Here is a 16,133-nt window from a genome sequence, read left to right as displayed (position 1 = left end):
AGATGATATTTTCTCTCATTTCCTTGATTTAGAGTGGAGATCCAATCGATATAGAATTTGAGGTGAAAGCAGAAGAAGAAGAGGCGTATGTGAGGGATGATCAGCAGTCTATGGAGGAGGATGGAATAACGGGGACATTTATAGAGGAGGACACTCCTACAGAGATCAGCACAGGTGGGTCATGAACACTAAATCCATTCCTCCACCCATACTGCTCACTGATTGGTCCAGATGATAAAGTTCTCATTGGATCTCTCACTGTCTTTCTGGTATGGGGGAACCAATCAGCTCCTGTCTAGTAATCCTCTTTGTCTTTGTATTTTAGTCCATGGCCGGGAGATGAGGAAAACCTCCGAGGATTGTCTCACTTTGTCTCCAGACTGGAAAGTAGAAGATGAGGACATCACACAGTATAGTCCAGGAGAAAACCCGGCTCCCTCCAATGTCCATCCGGCACCACCCAGTGTAGATGGACCATCGGATTCCTCGTATCCTGAGGAACCTCAGACTGTGCGGGACCGGGCCGGCCTTCCAACAGGGAAGAGGTTTTCCTGTACTGAGTGCGGGAAATGTTTCCGTTATAAATCCAACCTTAATTCACATGAAAGATCTCACACAGGGAAGAAGCCGTATTCCTGTCCTGAGTGTGGAAAATGTTTTTCAAAGAAGTCGATTCTTTACAAACATCAGAGAACTCACACGGGGGAGAAGCCATATGCCTGTCCTGAGTGTGGGAAATGTTTTTCATTGAAGTCCAGTCTTTACACACATCAGAGATCTCACACAGGGGAAAAGCCATATTCCTGTCCTGAGTGTGGGAAATGTTTTTCACATAAGTCCAGTCTTTACACACATCAGAGATCTCACACAGGGGAGAAGCCGTATTCCTGTCCTGAGTGCGGGAAATGTTTTTCAGCTAAGTCCAATCTTTACACACATCAGAGATCTCACACTGGGGAGAAGGCATATTCCTGTCCTGAGTGTGGGAAATGTTTTTCAGTGAAGTCCAATCTTTCCAAACATCAGAGATCTCACACGGGGAAGAAGCCGCTGTATTCCTGTCTTGAGTGTGGGAAATGTTTTTCAGATAAGTTCAATCTTTACACACATCAGAGATCTCACACAGGGGAGAAGCCGTATTCTTGTCCTGAGTGTGGGAAATGTTATTCACAGAAGTCCAATCTTTACATACATCAGAAATCTCACACCGGGGAGAAGGCATATTCCTGTCCTGAGTGCCGGAAATGTTTTTCAGTGAAGTCCAGTCTTTACAAACATCAAAGAGTTCACACAGGAGAGAAGCCATATTTCTGTCCTGAGTGTGGGAAATGTTTTTCACAGAAGTCCAATCTTTCCAGACATCAGAGATCTCACACGGGGGAGAAGCCATATTCCTGTTTTGAGTGCGGGAAATGTTTTTCAGATAAGTCCCATCTTTACACACATCAGAGATCTCACACAGGGGAGAAGCCATATTCCTGTTTTGAGTGCGGGAAATGTTTTTCAGATAAGTCCAATCTTTACACACATCAGAGATCTCACATTGGGGAGAAGCCGTATTCCTGTCCTGAGTGTGGGAAATGTTTTTCAGCTAAGTCCAATCTTTACACACATCAGAGATCTCACACGAGGGAGAAGCCGTATTCCTGTCCTGAGTGCAGGAAATGTTTTTCACAGAAATCCCATCTTATCGCACATCAGGGATGCCACATGGGGGAGAAGCCGTATTCCTGTCCTGAGTGCGGGAAATGTTTTTCAGAGAAGTCAAGTCTTTCCAAACATCAGAGATCTCACATGGGAGAAGCCACATTCCTGTCCTGAGTGAGGGAAATGTTCCTCACTGAAGTCCTGTCTTCCTATACATCAGGGGTACCACACAACCCTGGAGGTGTATTAGTGCCTTGAGTGCGGGAAATGTCTTCTAGATGAATGTTGCTGGACATCCCAGCTCTCATGTGGGGAAGAAGCACACCCTGATATACACCTCAGATATACTCCATGGCTGATCTTCATCATGGCAGAAACAGTTGATAAGGAGATGAGAGGCCCCCAAAGACATGGATGAAGTGCAGTAAATGTCGGGGTGCAGAGTGGTCAGTAGATCCTGGAAATGAAGGACACAACTTCAGCCCTTCTTGGGTGTCGGAGTTGCGTTTCCTGATAATGATATAGCGGGTTACAGAGCTAGAAGCCGGGAGAGCCCAGATCTCGTTATCGGGGAACTTTACACAGACAACAAGAACTTCTGAAGTTGATGTCCTTCATTTCAAGGCTCTACAGAACAGTGGTGACCCCGAAGCGTCTCTCTGTCTTCAGTCCATCCTTCTCCCATCCCCCAACAGAAGGGAAGGAGAACTCCGCCCCAAACTAGGGGGGAACTTTCCTCTCATTATTTCCCTTTGCTTCTGTGTGGGTTTGGGTGGTTGGAGGAGTGCGGCACGAGACGGAACACAGCTTGTTGTTCTATGTCTACATATGGGGTCTGGGTAGAGGGGATCCACCGGAAAATATTTCTACTCTTTGATTTTGTGCAAATCGTTTCTGTTTTCACTTTGAAGGGCGATATTATGTGTGGTTTGTAAAAGGGATTGGCCCAATAGATACCACCCCACTTAGAGAATAGATGAACTAATATGACCAGCATTCATTCAGCCATGTCACATGGTGTAATTTTATTTCACACAGTAATTTCCTATGATCATTGGCTCAACCTAGTGGCCATAATGTATTGAACTGTTTTTCCTGATTGATGTGTTTTTGAATAATACTTCATTATGGCCACTAGAGGGAGCTGATGATTATAGGAAATCAGTGTTTATTAAAATACAGCATTTGTCATGGCTGGACACATGCTTGTCTCTCTCCCCCGACATATTTTTAGTGTACTATGTGAGGGGTGGTGTCATACAAGTATCGGAGATCACATTCATACATTTATGAGTATAGTAGACATTAAAGACATAAAACCTCAGGACTAAACCAACTATTTATTTAAAACAAAAAAAAATCCCTATTCATCCTTTAGGTGGCGCTAAGTATCATAGTAATTCGCTCCACCTACTATATGAAAGGGTTAATAGTTCACTCACTTTTGCTTTGTGCCTACTAACTGGTTTGTTGTACATACAAGATGTTCCCGTGGGATGTGAATGCTGGTATCCATGCACACATTTCTTGTTTATAGAGATCACAGAAGTCACTATCCTGTTGTATTTTTGTTATGACGTGCCATGGAGTAGTTTACTGAAATCTCTATTCTGTATTCTGATTGGTGCTTTATGGAAACCACCTGAAATATGTCGCGTTATCATTTATTACTTAAAGCTTGATGAATAATAAAGAAGTCACATTTTGCATCACACATCTAGATGTCTGACTTGCATTATTGCCAAAGTACTTTGAACTGGATGTTTGTATGGAGGAGGAGGCCGGCATAAATTGATGTTCCTGACAGAAGTGGTGTCAGAAGTGGGATAGGATCGGCCATCGGAGGTAAGTGAGCATTTGTTGTCTTCCTTTGCCCTGATTGCCCCCTATCTCCACCAAGCCTCTGTGCTGCGGTAGCACGAGCAATTGTCCGCTGGAGCTTTGGGAGCTCGCGGGGTTAAACAGAACCTAGGTTGATGTATAAGAAATGTGTGTATGTCCTCCATACAATCATACAGAGCAGTGTGTTCAGTGATTATGTACGCTTGTAACTAGAGAAACTGTTCAGTAGATGTATTCTAAGTCTCTGTAGGACTGTGAGACGCCCCATCTACTCAGCGAGGAGATTTCTCCATTGACCTGGAATAGGTGAAAGCATGGTGACAGTCTGAAGGAGTCACAATAGGGGTGTATCTGTCCAGGTGATTTTCAGCCTTGAAGCACTTGTGCAGTTGAGAAAAAATTTGTCGGAGCTCTATGTGAGTTCAGTCCAGCTTCACCCGGCACAAAGAGTCATCACTGGGAGAGAAACACATAGGCCAGCTCACATACAGTGAAGGAAATGCGTATTTGCTCCCCTGCTGATGTTGAATGTTCACCCCTCACACAGAAATGATCGGTCTAAAAATCGAATGTTCGGTGTATTGTAACACTGAGAGACAGAATAGCAACACAAAATTCAAAAGAAATGCATGTCTAACAAATGATGACGGATCTGCATGTTCATGAGGGAAAGAAGGATTTGATCCCCTATCATTCAGCAGGATTTCTGGCTCCCAGGTGTCTCTCATACAGGTAACAAGCTGAGATTAGAAGCAGTCTCTTAAAGGGAGTGCTGCTAATCTCATTGTGTTACCTGTATAAAAGACACCTGTCCACAGAAGCCATCAAACCATCAGATTCCAAACTCTCCACCATGGCAAAGACCAAAGAGCTGTCCAAGGATGTCAGAGACAAGATGGTAGACCTACACAAGGCTGGACTGGGCTACCAAACTATGGCCAAGCAGCTTGGTGAGAAGGTGACAACAGTTGGTGCAATCATTCACAAATGGAAGAAACACAAAACAAGTGTCAGTCTCCCTAGGTCTGGTGCACCATGCAAGATCTCCCCTCGTGGAGTGTCAGTGATTATGAGAACAGTGAGGAATCATCCCAGAACTACACGTGAGGATCTTGTCAATGATCTCCAGGCAGCTGGGACCACAGTCACCAAGAAAACAATTGGTAACACACTACGCCGACAAGGACTGAAATCCTGCAGTGCCCGCAAGGTCCCTCTGCTCAAGAAAGCACATGTCCAGGCCCGTCTGAAGTCTGCCACTGAACATCTGAATGATGCAGAGGAGGACTGGTGGGAAGTGTTGTGGTCAGATGAGGCCAAAATCCAGCTCTTTGGCATCAACTCAACTCGCCGTGTTTGGAGGAGAAGGAATGCTGCCTATGACCCCAAGAACACCATCCCAACTGTGAAACGTGGTGGAAACATTCTGCTTTGGGGGTGTTTTTCTGCTAAGGGGACAGGACAACTGCACCGCATCAAAGGGATGATGGACGGGGCAATGTACCATCAAATCTTGGGTGAGAACCTTCTTCCCTCAGCCAAGGCATTGAAAATGGGTCATGGATGGGTGTTCCAGCATGACAATGACCCAAAACACATGGCCAAGGCAACAAAGGAGCGGCTCAAGAAGAAGCACATTAAGGTCCTGGAGTGGCCTAGCCAGTCTCCAGACCTTCATCCGATTGAAAATCTGTGGAGGGAGCTGGAATTTTGAGTTGCCAAATGTCAGCCACCAAACCTTAATGACTTGGAGAGGATCTGCCAAGAGGAGTGGGCCAAAATCCCTCCTGACATGTGTGCGAACCTGGTGGCCAACTACAGGAAACGTCTGACCTCTGTGATTGCCAACAAGGGATTTGCCACCAAGTAGTAAGTCATATTTTGTGAAGGGGATCAAATACTTATTTCCCTCATGAACATTCAAATCAGTCATCATTTGTTAGACGCATTTCTGCTGAATTTGTTGTTGAAATTCTGTCCCTCAGTGTTACAATACACCGAACATTCGATTTTTAGACTGATCATTTCTTTGTGAGTGGGCAAACATTAAAAATCAGCAGGGGATCAAATACTTATTTCCTTCACTGTAATATCGCATCTTTGCTTTGCAGTGATGATGGGAAACTCCCAAGGTAAGGGGAAGTACCCAGACCCTCCGGAGCCATCGTGTAAAGTATTCAGAGGAAGAAAACCTGTTAAAGAAATTTACTAAGGAAGATGGATCAGCTCTAGAAAAATCCCAACTACCAGCTAATGAAACATGTAAAGAGTATGTTGCCTGAGTGTCACTTTGGATTTTTATGTTGTCCAATGGGTGGACAGCCTGGTGGGGTGGAGTTCAACCATGGGGAGTGCCAGTCCTTTTCCCAGAGATGGGGACAATGATGATGATTTTCACATGGATATGATAAAGGGGATATATTTAGGGGACAAAACTGCCTTTCCCTATATATGTGAGGGGGAGCATTGAATTGGTTGAAGTATGCCCCGGGATATAAATGCCTGAAACCAATCCCTTCTGCCCCAGTAGCTAAACAGACTATTATTATTATACAGGATTTATATAGTGCCAACGCTATTTATGGCACTTATCGCCTGCCACTGCGCTTCCTGATTATACTCAGCTGTATCCTCAGCTCCCTAAGGATGAGGATTATTTGTTGTCACATAATAGGAGGAGACATGCATTACATTCTGCCCCAAGAGTCTCCCACCAATGAAGGAGGCCATTTGGCAGTGATCGGTGGTGATGGGGAAGGTTCTTCAGAAGAAGAGTCAGGTTCAAGTGTATCAATGCGTGAAATGAATAAAGAGTGGAAAGAAACAAAAGTTACATTGGGAAGGACATTAGACCAGATGCAGCAAACTGTGACTGCTCTGACACCCAGGACCAAGAAGGAGGAAAATAAAAAAGGCAAAGTAGTAAGCAAGGCAATGAAATCAGGAGGACAGACATCAATGGTAAAAGAGCAGACAGTACAGGAGAGGGACACAGCAAGTGAGGAGTCAGAAGATTCAACAGGAGAGATGAGTCAGCAGGAGCAGGATAATTCAGAAGAACTCAGTAAGTATTATTTGAGGTCCAGAAAAGACGCTGAAGACGAGGGAGCCACCCAAGCTTACCCTTCCATCATTGTGGGAAATGACATTGTGATAAAGCCAATGGTAATGAATGACGTTAATGGAATTATAAAGGGTTGTCCTGATCCTCGGAAAACCCCACTGCTGCCATTAACTACTTGAAAAGAGCAATGCAGGGGCAACAATGTTCACAACAGGGCATGAGGATAATCATCGATGGAATTTTGGGATATGATATGGAATCAGGTTGGGATTGGACCACCATGCTTCATGAGCCATTTGGACTGACTGTGGACTATGAGTGGAGAACTGCCGTAGGACAGAAACAGATGTGGAAGGAGTTAATTGCAGAAATTAACAGTCACTAGCTACAGTAGTTGCTTGTAAGCAGAGCAGTATGGAATCAATTATGGAGTTCCTAAAAAGATTTAAGAGGGTCTGGAAAGAAGAGGCAGGATGAAATCTGACAACACCAGAGTTAGGAATTATATATACAGGTGAAACTCGAAAAATTAGAATATTGTGCAAAAGTTCATTTATTTCAATAATACAACTTAAAAGGTGAAACTAATATATGAGACTCATTACATGCAAAGCAAGATAGTTCAAGCCGTGATTTGTCATCATTGTGATAATTATGGCTTACAGCTCATGACAACCCCAAATCCACAATCTCAGAAAATGAGAATATTCCATGCAATCAATAAAACACGGATTGTACATAGAACAATATCGCACCTCTGAAAAGTAGAAGCTGCATATGTACTCAGTACTTGGTTTGGGCCCCTTTTGCAGCAATTACTGCCTCAATGCGGCGTGGCATGGAAGCTATCAGCCTGTGGCACTGCTGAGGTGTTATGGAAGACCAGGATGCTTCAATAGCGGCCTTCAGCTCTTCTGCATTGTTCGGTCTCATGTCTCTCATCTTTCTCTTGGCAATGCCCCATAGATTCTCTATGGGGTTCAGGTCAGGCGAGTTTGCTGGCCAATCAAGCACAGTAATCCCACGGTCATTGAACCAGGTTTTGGTGCTTTTGGCAGTGTGGGCGGTGCCAAGTCCTGCTGGAAAATGAAGTCAGCATCCCCATAAAGCTTGTCTGTGGAAGGAAGCATAAAATGCTCCAAAATCTTCTGGTAGACGGCTGCGGTGACCCTGGACTTAATGAAGCACAGTGGACCAACACCAGCAGATGACATGGCTCCCCAAATCAACACAGACTGTGGAAACTTCACACTGGACTTCAAGCATCTTGCAGTGTGTGCCTCTCCATTCTTCCTCCATACTCGGGGTCCTTGGGCCTCTCCATTCTTCCTCCATACTCGGGGTCCTTGGGCCTCTCCATTCTTTCTCCATACTCGGGGTCCTTGGGCCTCTCCATTCTTCCTCCATACTCGGGGTCCTTGGGCCTCTCCATTCTTCCTCCATACTCGGGGTCCTTGTGCCTCTCCATTCTTCCTCCATACTTGGGCTCCTTGTGCCTCTCCATTCTTCCTCCATACTCTGGGTCCTTGGGCCTCTCCATTCTTCCTCCATACTCGGGGTCCTTGGTTTCCAAATGAGATGCAAAAGTTCCTCTCATCAGAAAATAGGACTTTGGGCCACTGAGCAACAGACCAGGTCTGTTTTTCCTTAGCCCAGGTAAGAAGCTTCTGACGTTGTTTGTTGTTCAGGAGCGGCTTGACAAGAGGAATACGACATTTGAAGCCCATGTCCAGGATCCGTCTGTGTGTGGTGGCTCTTGATGCACTGACTCCAGCCTCAGTCCACTCCTTGTGAAAGTCCCCAACACTTTTGAATGGCCTTTTCCTGACAATCCTCTCCAGGCTGCGGTCATCCCTGCTGCTTGTGCACCTTTTTCTTCCACACTTTTCCCTTCCACATAACTTTCTATTAATGTGCTTTGATACAGCACTTTGGGAACATCCAATTTCTTTTGCAATTACCTTTTGAGGCTTTCCCTCCTTATGGAGGGTGTCAATGATGGTGTCAGGTCAGCAGTCTTTCCCATGATTGTGATTCCTACTGAACCAGACTGAGAGACCATTTAAAGGCTCAGGAACCCTTTGCAGGTGTTATGGCTGAATGAGCTGATTAGAGTGGGACACTTTGAGCCTAGAATATTGCACCTTTTCATAATATTCTAATTTTCTGAGATTGTGGATTTGGGGTTTTCATGAGCTGTAAGCCATAATCATCACAATGATGACAAATCACGGCTTGAACTATCTTGCTTTGCATGGAATGAGTCTCATATATTAGTTTCACCTTTTAAGTTGCATTAATGAAATAAATGAACTTTTGCACGATATTCTAATTTTTCGAGTTTCACCTGTATATACAGGCAGTTATGCAGGCATAGAAAATGGGAGTGGAGGCATCTATGGCTATGACATTGGGACATAACACCGTGTTACATACCACACATCACGTATTACAAATTCTGAAGAATCTTCCCACACGAGACACATGACAGCCCAAAGAGCCAGTGTGTATGAGGTCATTCTCACTTCCACTGTTCATTTATCTATTAAATACTCCTCTCCAAGTTCAGGACCAATTACTGTTTTAAATGGCATGCTTAGTTTGAAGTCAGAATCTGACATTCCTCCCAAGGAACATGATTGTGCTTCAATTATACATGAAGACATTACTCCCAGATATGACATGTTACAAGAGCCAGTAGTAGGGAATGTTGATATCTTTGTAGATGGTTCATGTACAAGACCTAATGACAATGTCTACTTGGCAGGTTGTCCAACTTCCAGATAAGGTATGGGAAGCAAAGCCCTGCCCCTATCCCTCAGCACAGGCTGCAGAACTCATAGCCCTGACCTGTGCCTGTGAATTATTTGAAGGAAAGATGTTAACATTTACACAGATTCCAAGTACACATTTGATGTAGTGCAGGATTTTGGCAGGGGATCTCATGCATCTTTAGTGAATGATCTTTTGGAAGCCATACACAAACCCCGTACTATTGCTGGTATCACATGTAAAGCCCACACATCTTCACATGACCCCATAGCTCTGGGTAATGCATTGGCTGACCGTACGGCCAAGGAAGCTGCTGTAAAGCCTTCACAGGAGTCTGCCAGTCTTGTTTTGACTATGTTAGAGTCGCCCATGCTCCCGGAACAACAGTTACTCAAAGTGCACAGCCACAAAAGAGGATATTCAATATTGGAAAGACAAAGGTTTGACATTGGACTAGAATGGTCTAATGTCCAAAGAGGGGATCATAGGGATACCTCAGCACAGTGCACCGGTGCTTATAGCACAGTTTCATGGCATAGGGCACAGAGGATGGCAGAGGACTTTGCAGGAAATGAAAAAACATTTTGTATACAGAATATGTCACAACGGGTGCAAGATCAGTTAGGAAGGTGTGTTATTTGAGGAACAATAATACAGGACAACAGTATGGCCAACATGACCATCTTCCTCCACCACAGGGTCCTTTTGAGGAATTACAGACTGATTTTACACACATGCCTAACAAGAGAGGTAAGTATCTGCTGGTTATAGTGACATATTTTCCAAATGGCCGGAGGTTTTTATCACTAACAAAGAGGATGCCTCCACTGTGGCCAAAATGTTGTGCAAGGAAATTTTCTCAAGATGGAGATGCCCTCTGGTGATTCAGACAAGAGCCCATCATTCACATCCAAAGTGACTCAACAAGTAGCCAAATGAATAGTTATTCAATGGAAATTTCACATCCCTTATCACCCGCAGAGTTCAGGAATGGTAGAGAGGATGAACAGGACAATCAAGGAGAAGTTGAGGAAAGCTACTGGAGGTACATTTGTTAAGTGGCAGACTTATCTGCCGCAGTGTTGGCTGAAATCAGGATGACACCAAACAAAACAACTAAATTGTCCCCTTCTGAAATTTTAATAGACAGACCATTTCCTACCCCATAGACCAAAGGTCTGCTGGTGATGATGCCTGGAGAATTAGAGCTGATCCAAGAAATATATGTGATGAATCGTATAAGGCTTTTGAATGGCATCTACGGTGATGTTTCTCTTTCTTTTCTGCTTCGCTCACAGGAACCAACACATCTTTTCATGCCTGGAGACCATGTGGTTGTTAAAGCCGTACATAAGCACAAGGTCCTGGACCCACCTTATGGGGAGCCCACAGTAATAACAGCCGTGACCCGTACAGCAGTTCTGACTGTGGATTCTCAGGCCTGGATCCATGCGTCAAGGATAAAAAAAGTCCCGGATTCTCCTCCACCTGAGGTGTTGACTACAAAAGAGGGTGAAGAAGGTGTCGAACACCCTGAAGCAGACGTGTTAGAGAGAAGCAGGCGATAGTTCCACTAGAAGACAGACGGACCGATAACAATCAGGATGTCCATACTTTTGCATCCACAAACCTCCTGGAATATCTTCCTTTTAATAGGTTGTCTTACAGTGATTGTGTTTCTCTGATTTGGGTGATTAGTACGTTATTATCACCCGCAGGACTTGATGTACATTTTTCATAGCCCAGGCCCAGATCTAGGGGGTGCTGGGGTGGGCTTTGTACCCCCAGATTTTACTTGTACCCCCAGATCTCAGAGAGGATACAACTGATCCATGACACTTGATGGGGACAATTGATGTAAAGGGGCACTCTGATGAGGACATTTTATATAAGGGGCACACTGGTAAGGACACCTGATGTAAGGGAGGACTCTCAAAAGAACCGTGATGTAAAGGGGAACTCTGAGGACTCCTGATGTAAGAAAGGACTCTGATAGGGACACAAGTTCTGTTTTATCATGCTAATACATACTAGTGTTCTCTCTGCACTACCTGTCATATTATTTCCAGGTTGTGACTCCATAGTACAGAAGCATACCAAATGAACAGGGAATACCAGTTCCATGCATCTCTGTCACACTATTTTCATTATGGCCCTCGCCTTTTTTCTACTGCACCCCCAGATCAGGATAGATCCGGCCCTTCCGCAGCCCCATAAGACTGACCCCTTGCCCCACGCACACATCCACATAAACTGTTAAAGCAATCAGAGAATGTCTGGGTTTATATGGCACTGAGAGTGATGAATGTTCCCAATTTCCCTCTGTCAGATATGCTGCCGATCATTTAGCTACATGTTTGATGGCCATTCCCACCCCAACCTCGGTTTTGTTGGACATTTTCAGAGTAATGACTAATGATACTGATGTAAGAAGGGATGGTGGACCATCTATGTCATTGTATGAGGACTGTCAGAACTGTCCAGGTCCATATAAAGGCTGGAATATATGACTGGTATGAAAACGTTGAATGTTCCCCCAGGAGATGTGTTACAATATGACATGTGATTCTGAAGAGATTCCCCGGTGTTGGGATCTCAGATTTCCATATGGCCCACATCACACAACCCGATCTCCTCAGGACAGGATTTTCTGTACGTCTAATAGAACATGTAGTTCAGTACATAACCCAATGAGCTGTCATCATGTTCTATCACAGCCCAGCCACAGTCACAGGTCACACTACCTTTAGGATGGTTGTTTTCTTGTGGAAATCCCACATATTCATATATTCCAGGAATATTACTGGAGGGCCTTGTACTTGGAGCCGTCTGAGTATGATATTGCCTGAGCATCCTAAAGCTATGGAGAAGGATCTAAGATCAAGAAGGAGGACCGAGATTGTATCAGAAGATTGTATATCAGACATTACACTGCTTTCCAAAGCTGAATACACTAGTTTAGTTGGATCTATTGTATGTAGTCTGGATAAAAGTCTGAATCGTACTTCTATGGCTTTGCAGGAACTGTTACTCGACCTCCAAGGAACCCGTAAAGCTGTTCTTCAGAATCCAGTGACTATAGATGATTTACTGCTTAACAATGATCATGGTTGGGAACATTGTGACGGAATGTAAGTGATCATGCCACCTCTATACAATCACACATAAAGGCTTTACATGACTTGTCCTCAGGAATTAAACAGGATGTTCCTGGTAATTGGTGGGACGGGGTATTTGGATGGATACCTGGCCTAGGAAGATTGAGACAAATAATGGGTGGTCTGATAATAGCATGTTGTGGCCTAATTGGCGTGTGCTGTTAGTATGAATCCATGCCTGAAGAAGGAAATGAAGGAGTCTGCTCAAAGAAAATTCATTGGACGAATATGATAAAAATGTATATTTAATAATGTAACACATTGATTTCCTATGACCGTCAGCTCCATCTAGTGACCATAATGAGGTATTATTCATGAAATACCTCAATCAGTAAAAGTAGTGCAATACTGCATTATAGCCACTAGATGGAGCCAAGAAAATCAGAGTAAGAAATAAAATACGGCCTATATTCAACCCATCTAGGCGAATGCCGGTCACATTCGTTCAACTAAATCTTTTTGTTTTTTTTTAAATAGACCTCTAAAAGTTTGTGAAATCTCCCACCACAAAATGTACTCAGCCAATGAAAGGTCATGACACCATTTTTATTCTTTTTCTGCTATCAATGGCCAACCCGGTCCCACACTTCATCCATGTCTTTGGGGACCTCTGATCTGTTTCTTCCATGATGAAGATCAGCCATGGAGTATATCTGAGGTGTATATCAGGGTGTGCTTCTTCCCCACATGAGAGCTGGGATGTCCAGCAACATTCATCTAGAAGACATTTCCCGCACTCAAGGCACTAATACACCTCCAGGGTTGTGTGGGACCCCTGATGTACAGGAAGACAGGACTTCAGTGAGGAACATTTCCCTCACTAAGGACAGGAAAGTGGCTTCTCCATCGCATGAGATCGCTGATGGCTGGAAAGATGGGACTTCTGTGAAAAACATTTCCCGCACTCGGGACAGGAATACGGCTTCTCTCCCGTGTGAGATCTCTGATGTGTGTAAAGATTTGACATAAGTGAAAAACATTTCCCGCACTCAAGACAGGAATACGGCTTCTCTCCTGTGTGAGATCTCTGATGTCTGTAAAGACTGGATTTATCTGAAAAACTTTTCCCACACTCAGGACAAGAATATGGCTTCTCCCCCGTGTGAGATCTTTGATGTATGTAAAGATGGGACTTCTGTGAAAATTTTTTCCCGCACTCAAGACAGGAATACGGCTTCTCTCCTGTGTGAGATCTCTGATGTGTGTAAAGAATGGACTTCTGTGAAAAACATTTCCCGCAGTCAGGACAGGAATACGGCTTCTCCCCCGTGTGAGATCTTTTATGCACATTAAGATGGTATGTAGAACAGAACCTCTTCCCACACTCAGTACAGGAGAATCTCTTCCCTGTTGGAAGGCCGGCCCGGTCCCGTACAGTCTGAGGTTCCTCAGAATACGAGAAATCTACACTGGGTGGTGCCGGATGGACATTGGAGGGAGCCGGGTTTTCTCCTGGACTAGACTCTGTGATGTCCTCATCTTCTACTTTCCAGTCTGGAGACAAAGTGAGACAATCCTCTGAGGTTTTCCTCATCTCCCGGCCATGGACTAAAATACAAAGACAAAGAGGATTACTAGACAGGAGCTGATTGGTTCCCCCAACCAGGACTCCACCCACATCAGGCAGCTTGGTCTCTGAGGAGCTTACAATTCCACCCTCAAGGGAACTAGGAAATGGCTCCTCTGATCTCCTACCAGGTCATTTCTTTATTCATGGACCTTAGTCAGAGAGTGAGGAAACAACCAGAACTGTCTTTTATAGGAGGGACAGTGATGAGGGGATTATAGGACGAGGGTCCCCACCCCCTCTATCACTCATCGCCATCTTCCCAACTCAAGAAGTACTGCACTTCCTTATTTACTCCATGATTTAGTCATGAAGAACAGCGGGGCTGAGCCCCACCAGAGGTCAGAGAGTGAGGATGGGGAGAGAACAACCAAGATGAAGACTGGACTGATCCTGAAGACCACCATCATTGGGGTATTGACTCCTCCCTCATTATCACTTTCTGTTTAAGGGTCCAAAGTTGGAGGCTGTTATCACATTATTATCACCATGTAAAAGTCTGTGCTCCAATCACATCATCCGATATAAAATGTACAGCTGGGAGGAAATGGGGGGAACAAAAGAGAATCCATATTATGTGTATATATAACAGTGGGGGGAGGGGGAGAGCAGAAGTCAGGACTATGGACTGTACAACATAGAGTATATAGTGCAGGGGTCAGGAGTATGTAATGTACAACATAGAGTATATAGTGCAGGGGTCAGGAGGATGTAATGTACAACATAGAGTATATAGTGCAGGGGTCAGGAGTATGTAATGTACAACATAGAGTATATAGTGCAGGGGTCAGGAGTATGTAATGTACAACAGAGTATATAGTGCATGGGTCAGGAGTATGTAATGTACAACAGAGTATATAGTGCAGGGGTCAGGAGTATGTAATGTACAACATAGAGTATATAGTGCAGGGGTCAGGAGTATGTAATGTACAACAGAGTATATAGTGCATGGGTCAGGAGTATGTAATGTACAACAGAGTATATAGTGCAGGGGTCAGGAGTATGTAATGTACAACATAGAGTATATAGTGCAGGGGTCAGGAGTATGTAATGTACAACATAGAGTATATAGTGCAGGGGTCAGGAGTATGTAATATACAACATAGAGTATATAGTGCAGGGGTCAGGAGTATGTAATGTACAACATAGAGTATATAGTGCAGGGGTCAGGAGTATGTAATGTACAACATAGAGTATATAGTGCAGGGGTCAGGAGTATGTAATGTACAACATAGAGTATATAGTGCAGGGGTCAGGAGTATGTAATGTACAACATAGAGTATATAGTGCAGGGGTCAGGAGTATGTAATGTACAACATAGAGTATATAGTGCAGGGGTCAGGAGTATGTAATGTACAACACAAAGTATCTAGTGCAGGGGTCAGGAGTACGTAATGTACAACATAGAGTATATAGTGCAGGGGTCAGGAGTATGTAATGTACAACATAGAGTATATAGTGCAGGGGTCAGGAGTATGTAATGTACAACACAAAGTATCTAGTGCAGGGGTCAGGAGTACGTAATGTACAACATAGAGTATATAGTGCAGGGGTCAGGAGTATGTAATGTACAACATAGAGTATATAGTGCAGGGGTCAGGAGTATGTAATGTACAACATAGAGTATATAGTGCAGGGGTCAGGAGTATGTAATGTACAATATAGAGTATATAGTGCAGGGGTCAGGAGTATGTAATGTACAACATAGAGTATATAGTGCAGGGGTCAGGAGTATGTAATGTACAACATAGAGTATATAGTGCAGGGGTCAGGAGTATGTAATGTACAACATAGAGTATATAGTGTAGGGGTCAGGAGTATGTCATGTACAACATACAGTATATAGTGCAGCAAGCAAGAGTATGTCATGCACAACAGAGTATATAGAGTAGGGCTCAGGATAATGTAATGTACAACAGAGTATCTAGTGCAGGGATCAGGAGTATGTAATGTACAACATAGAGTACATAGTGCAGGGGTCAGGAGTATGTAATGTACAACATAGCGTATATAGTGCAGGAGTCAGGAGTATGTAATGTACAACAGAGTATATAGTGCAGGGGTCAGGAGTATGTAATGTACA

The 16,133-nt window shown here is 44.1% G+C and overlaps 1 protein-coding gene across 1 annotated transcript; it reads left to right on the top strand.

The window, feature by feature from the left end:
- The first annotated feature begins 339 nt into the window (after positions 1–339).
- Positions 340–3,361, top strand: LOC149461957 (uncharacterized). The gene has a single exon (XM_089677766.1). The coding sequence runs from the start codon at positions 340–342 to the stop codon at positions 1,819–1,821; it is 1,482 nt and encodes a 493-aa protein (XP_089533892.1). The 3' UTR covers positions 1,822–3,361.
- Positions 3,362–16,133: the final 12,772 nt, after the last annotated feature.

Source organism: Staurois parvus, unplaced genomic scaffold (assembly GCF_062004578.1).
Source record: "Staurois parvus isolate SC_StPar_1 unplaced genomic scaffold, SC_StPar_1.0 ptg000191l, whole genome shotgun sequence".
NCBI classification, from domain to species: domain Eukaryota; kingdom Metazoa; phylum Chordata; class Amphibia; order Anura; family Ranidae; genus Staurois; species Staurois parvus.
Note: the sequence above shows the minus strand (reverse complement) of the source record. Positions and strands in the feature narration are given on the sequence as shown.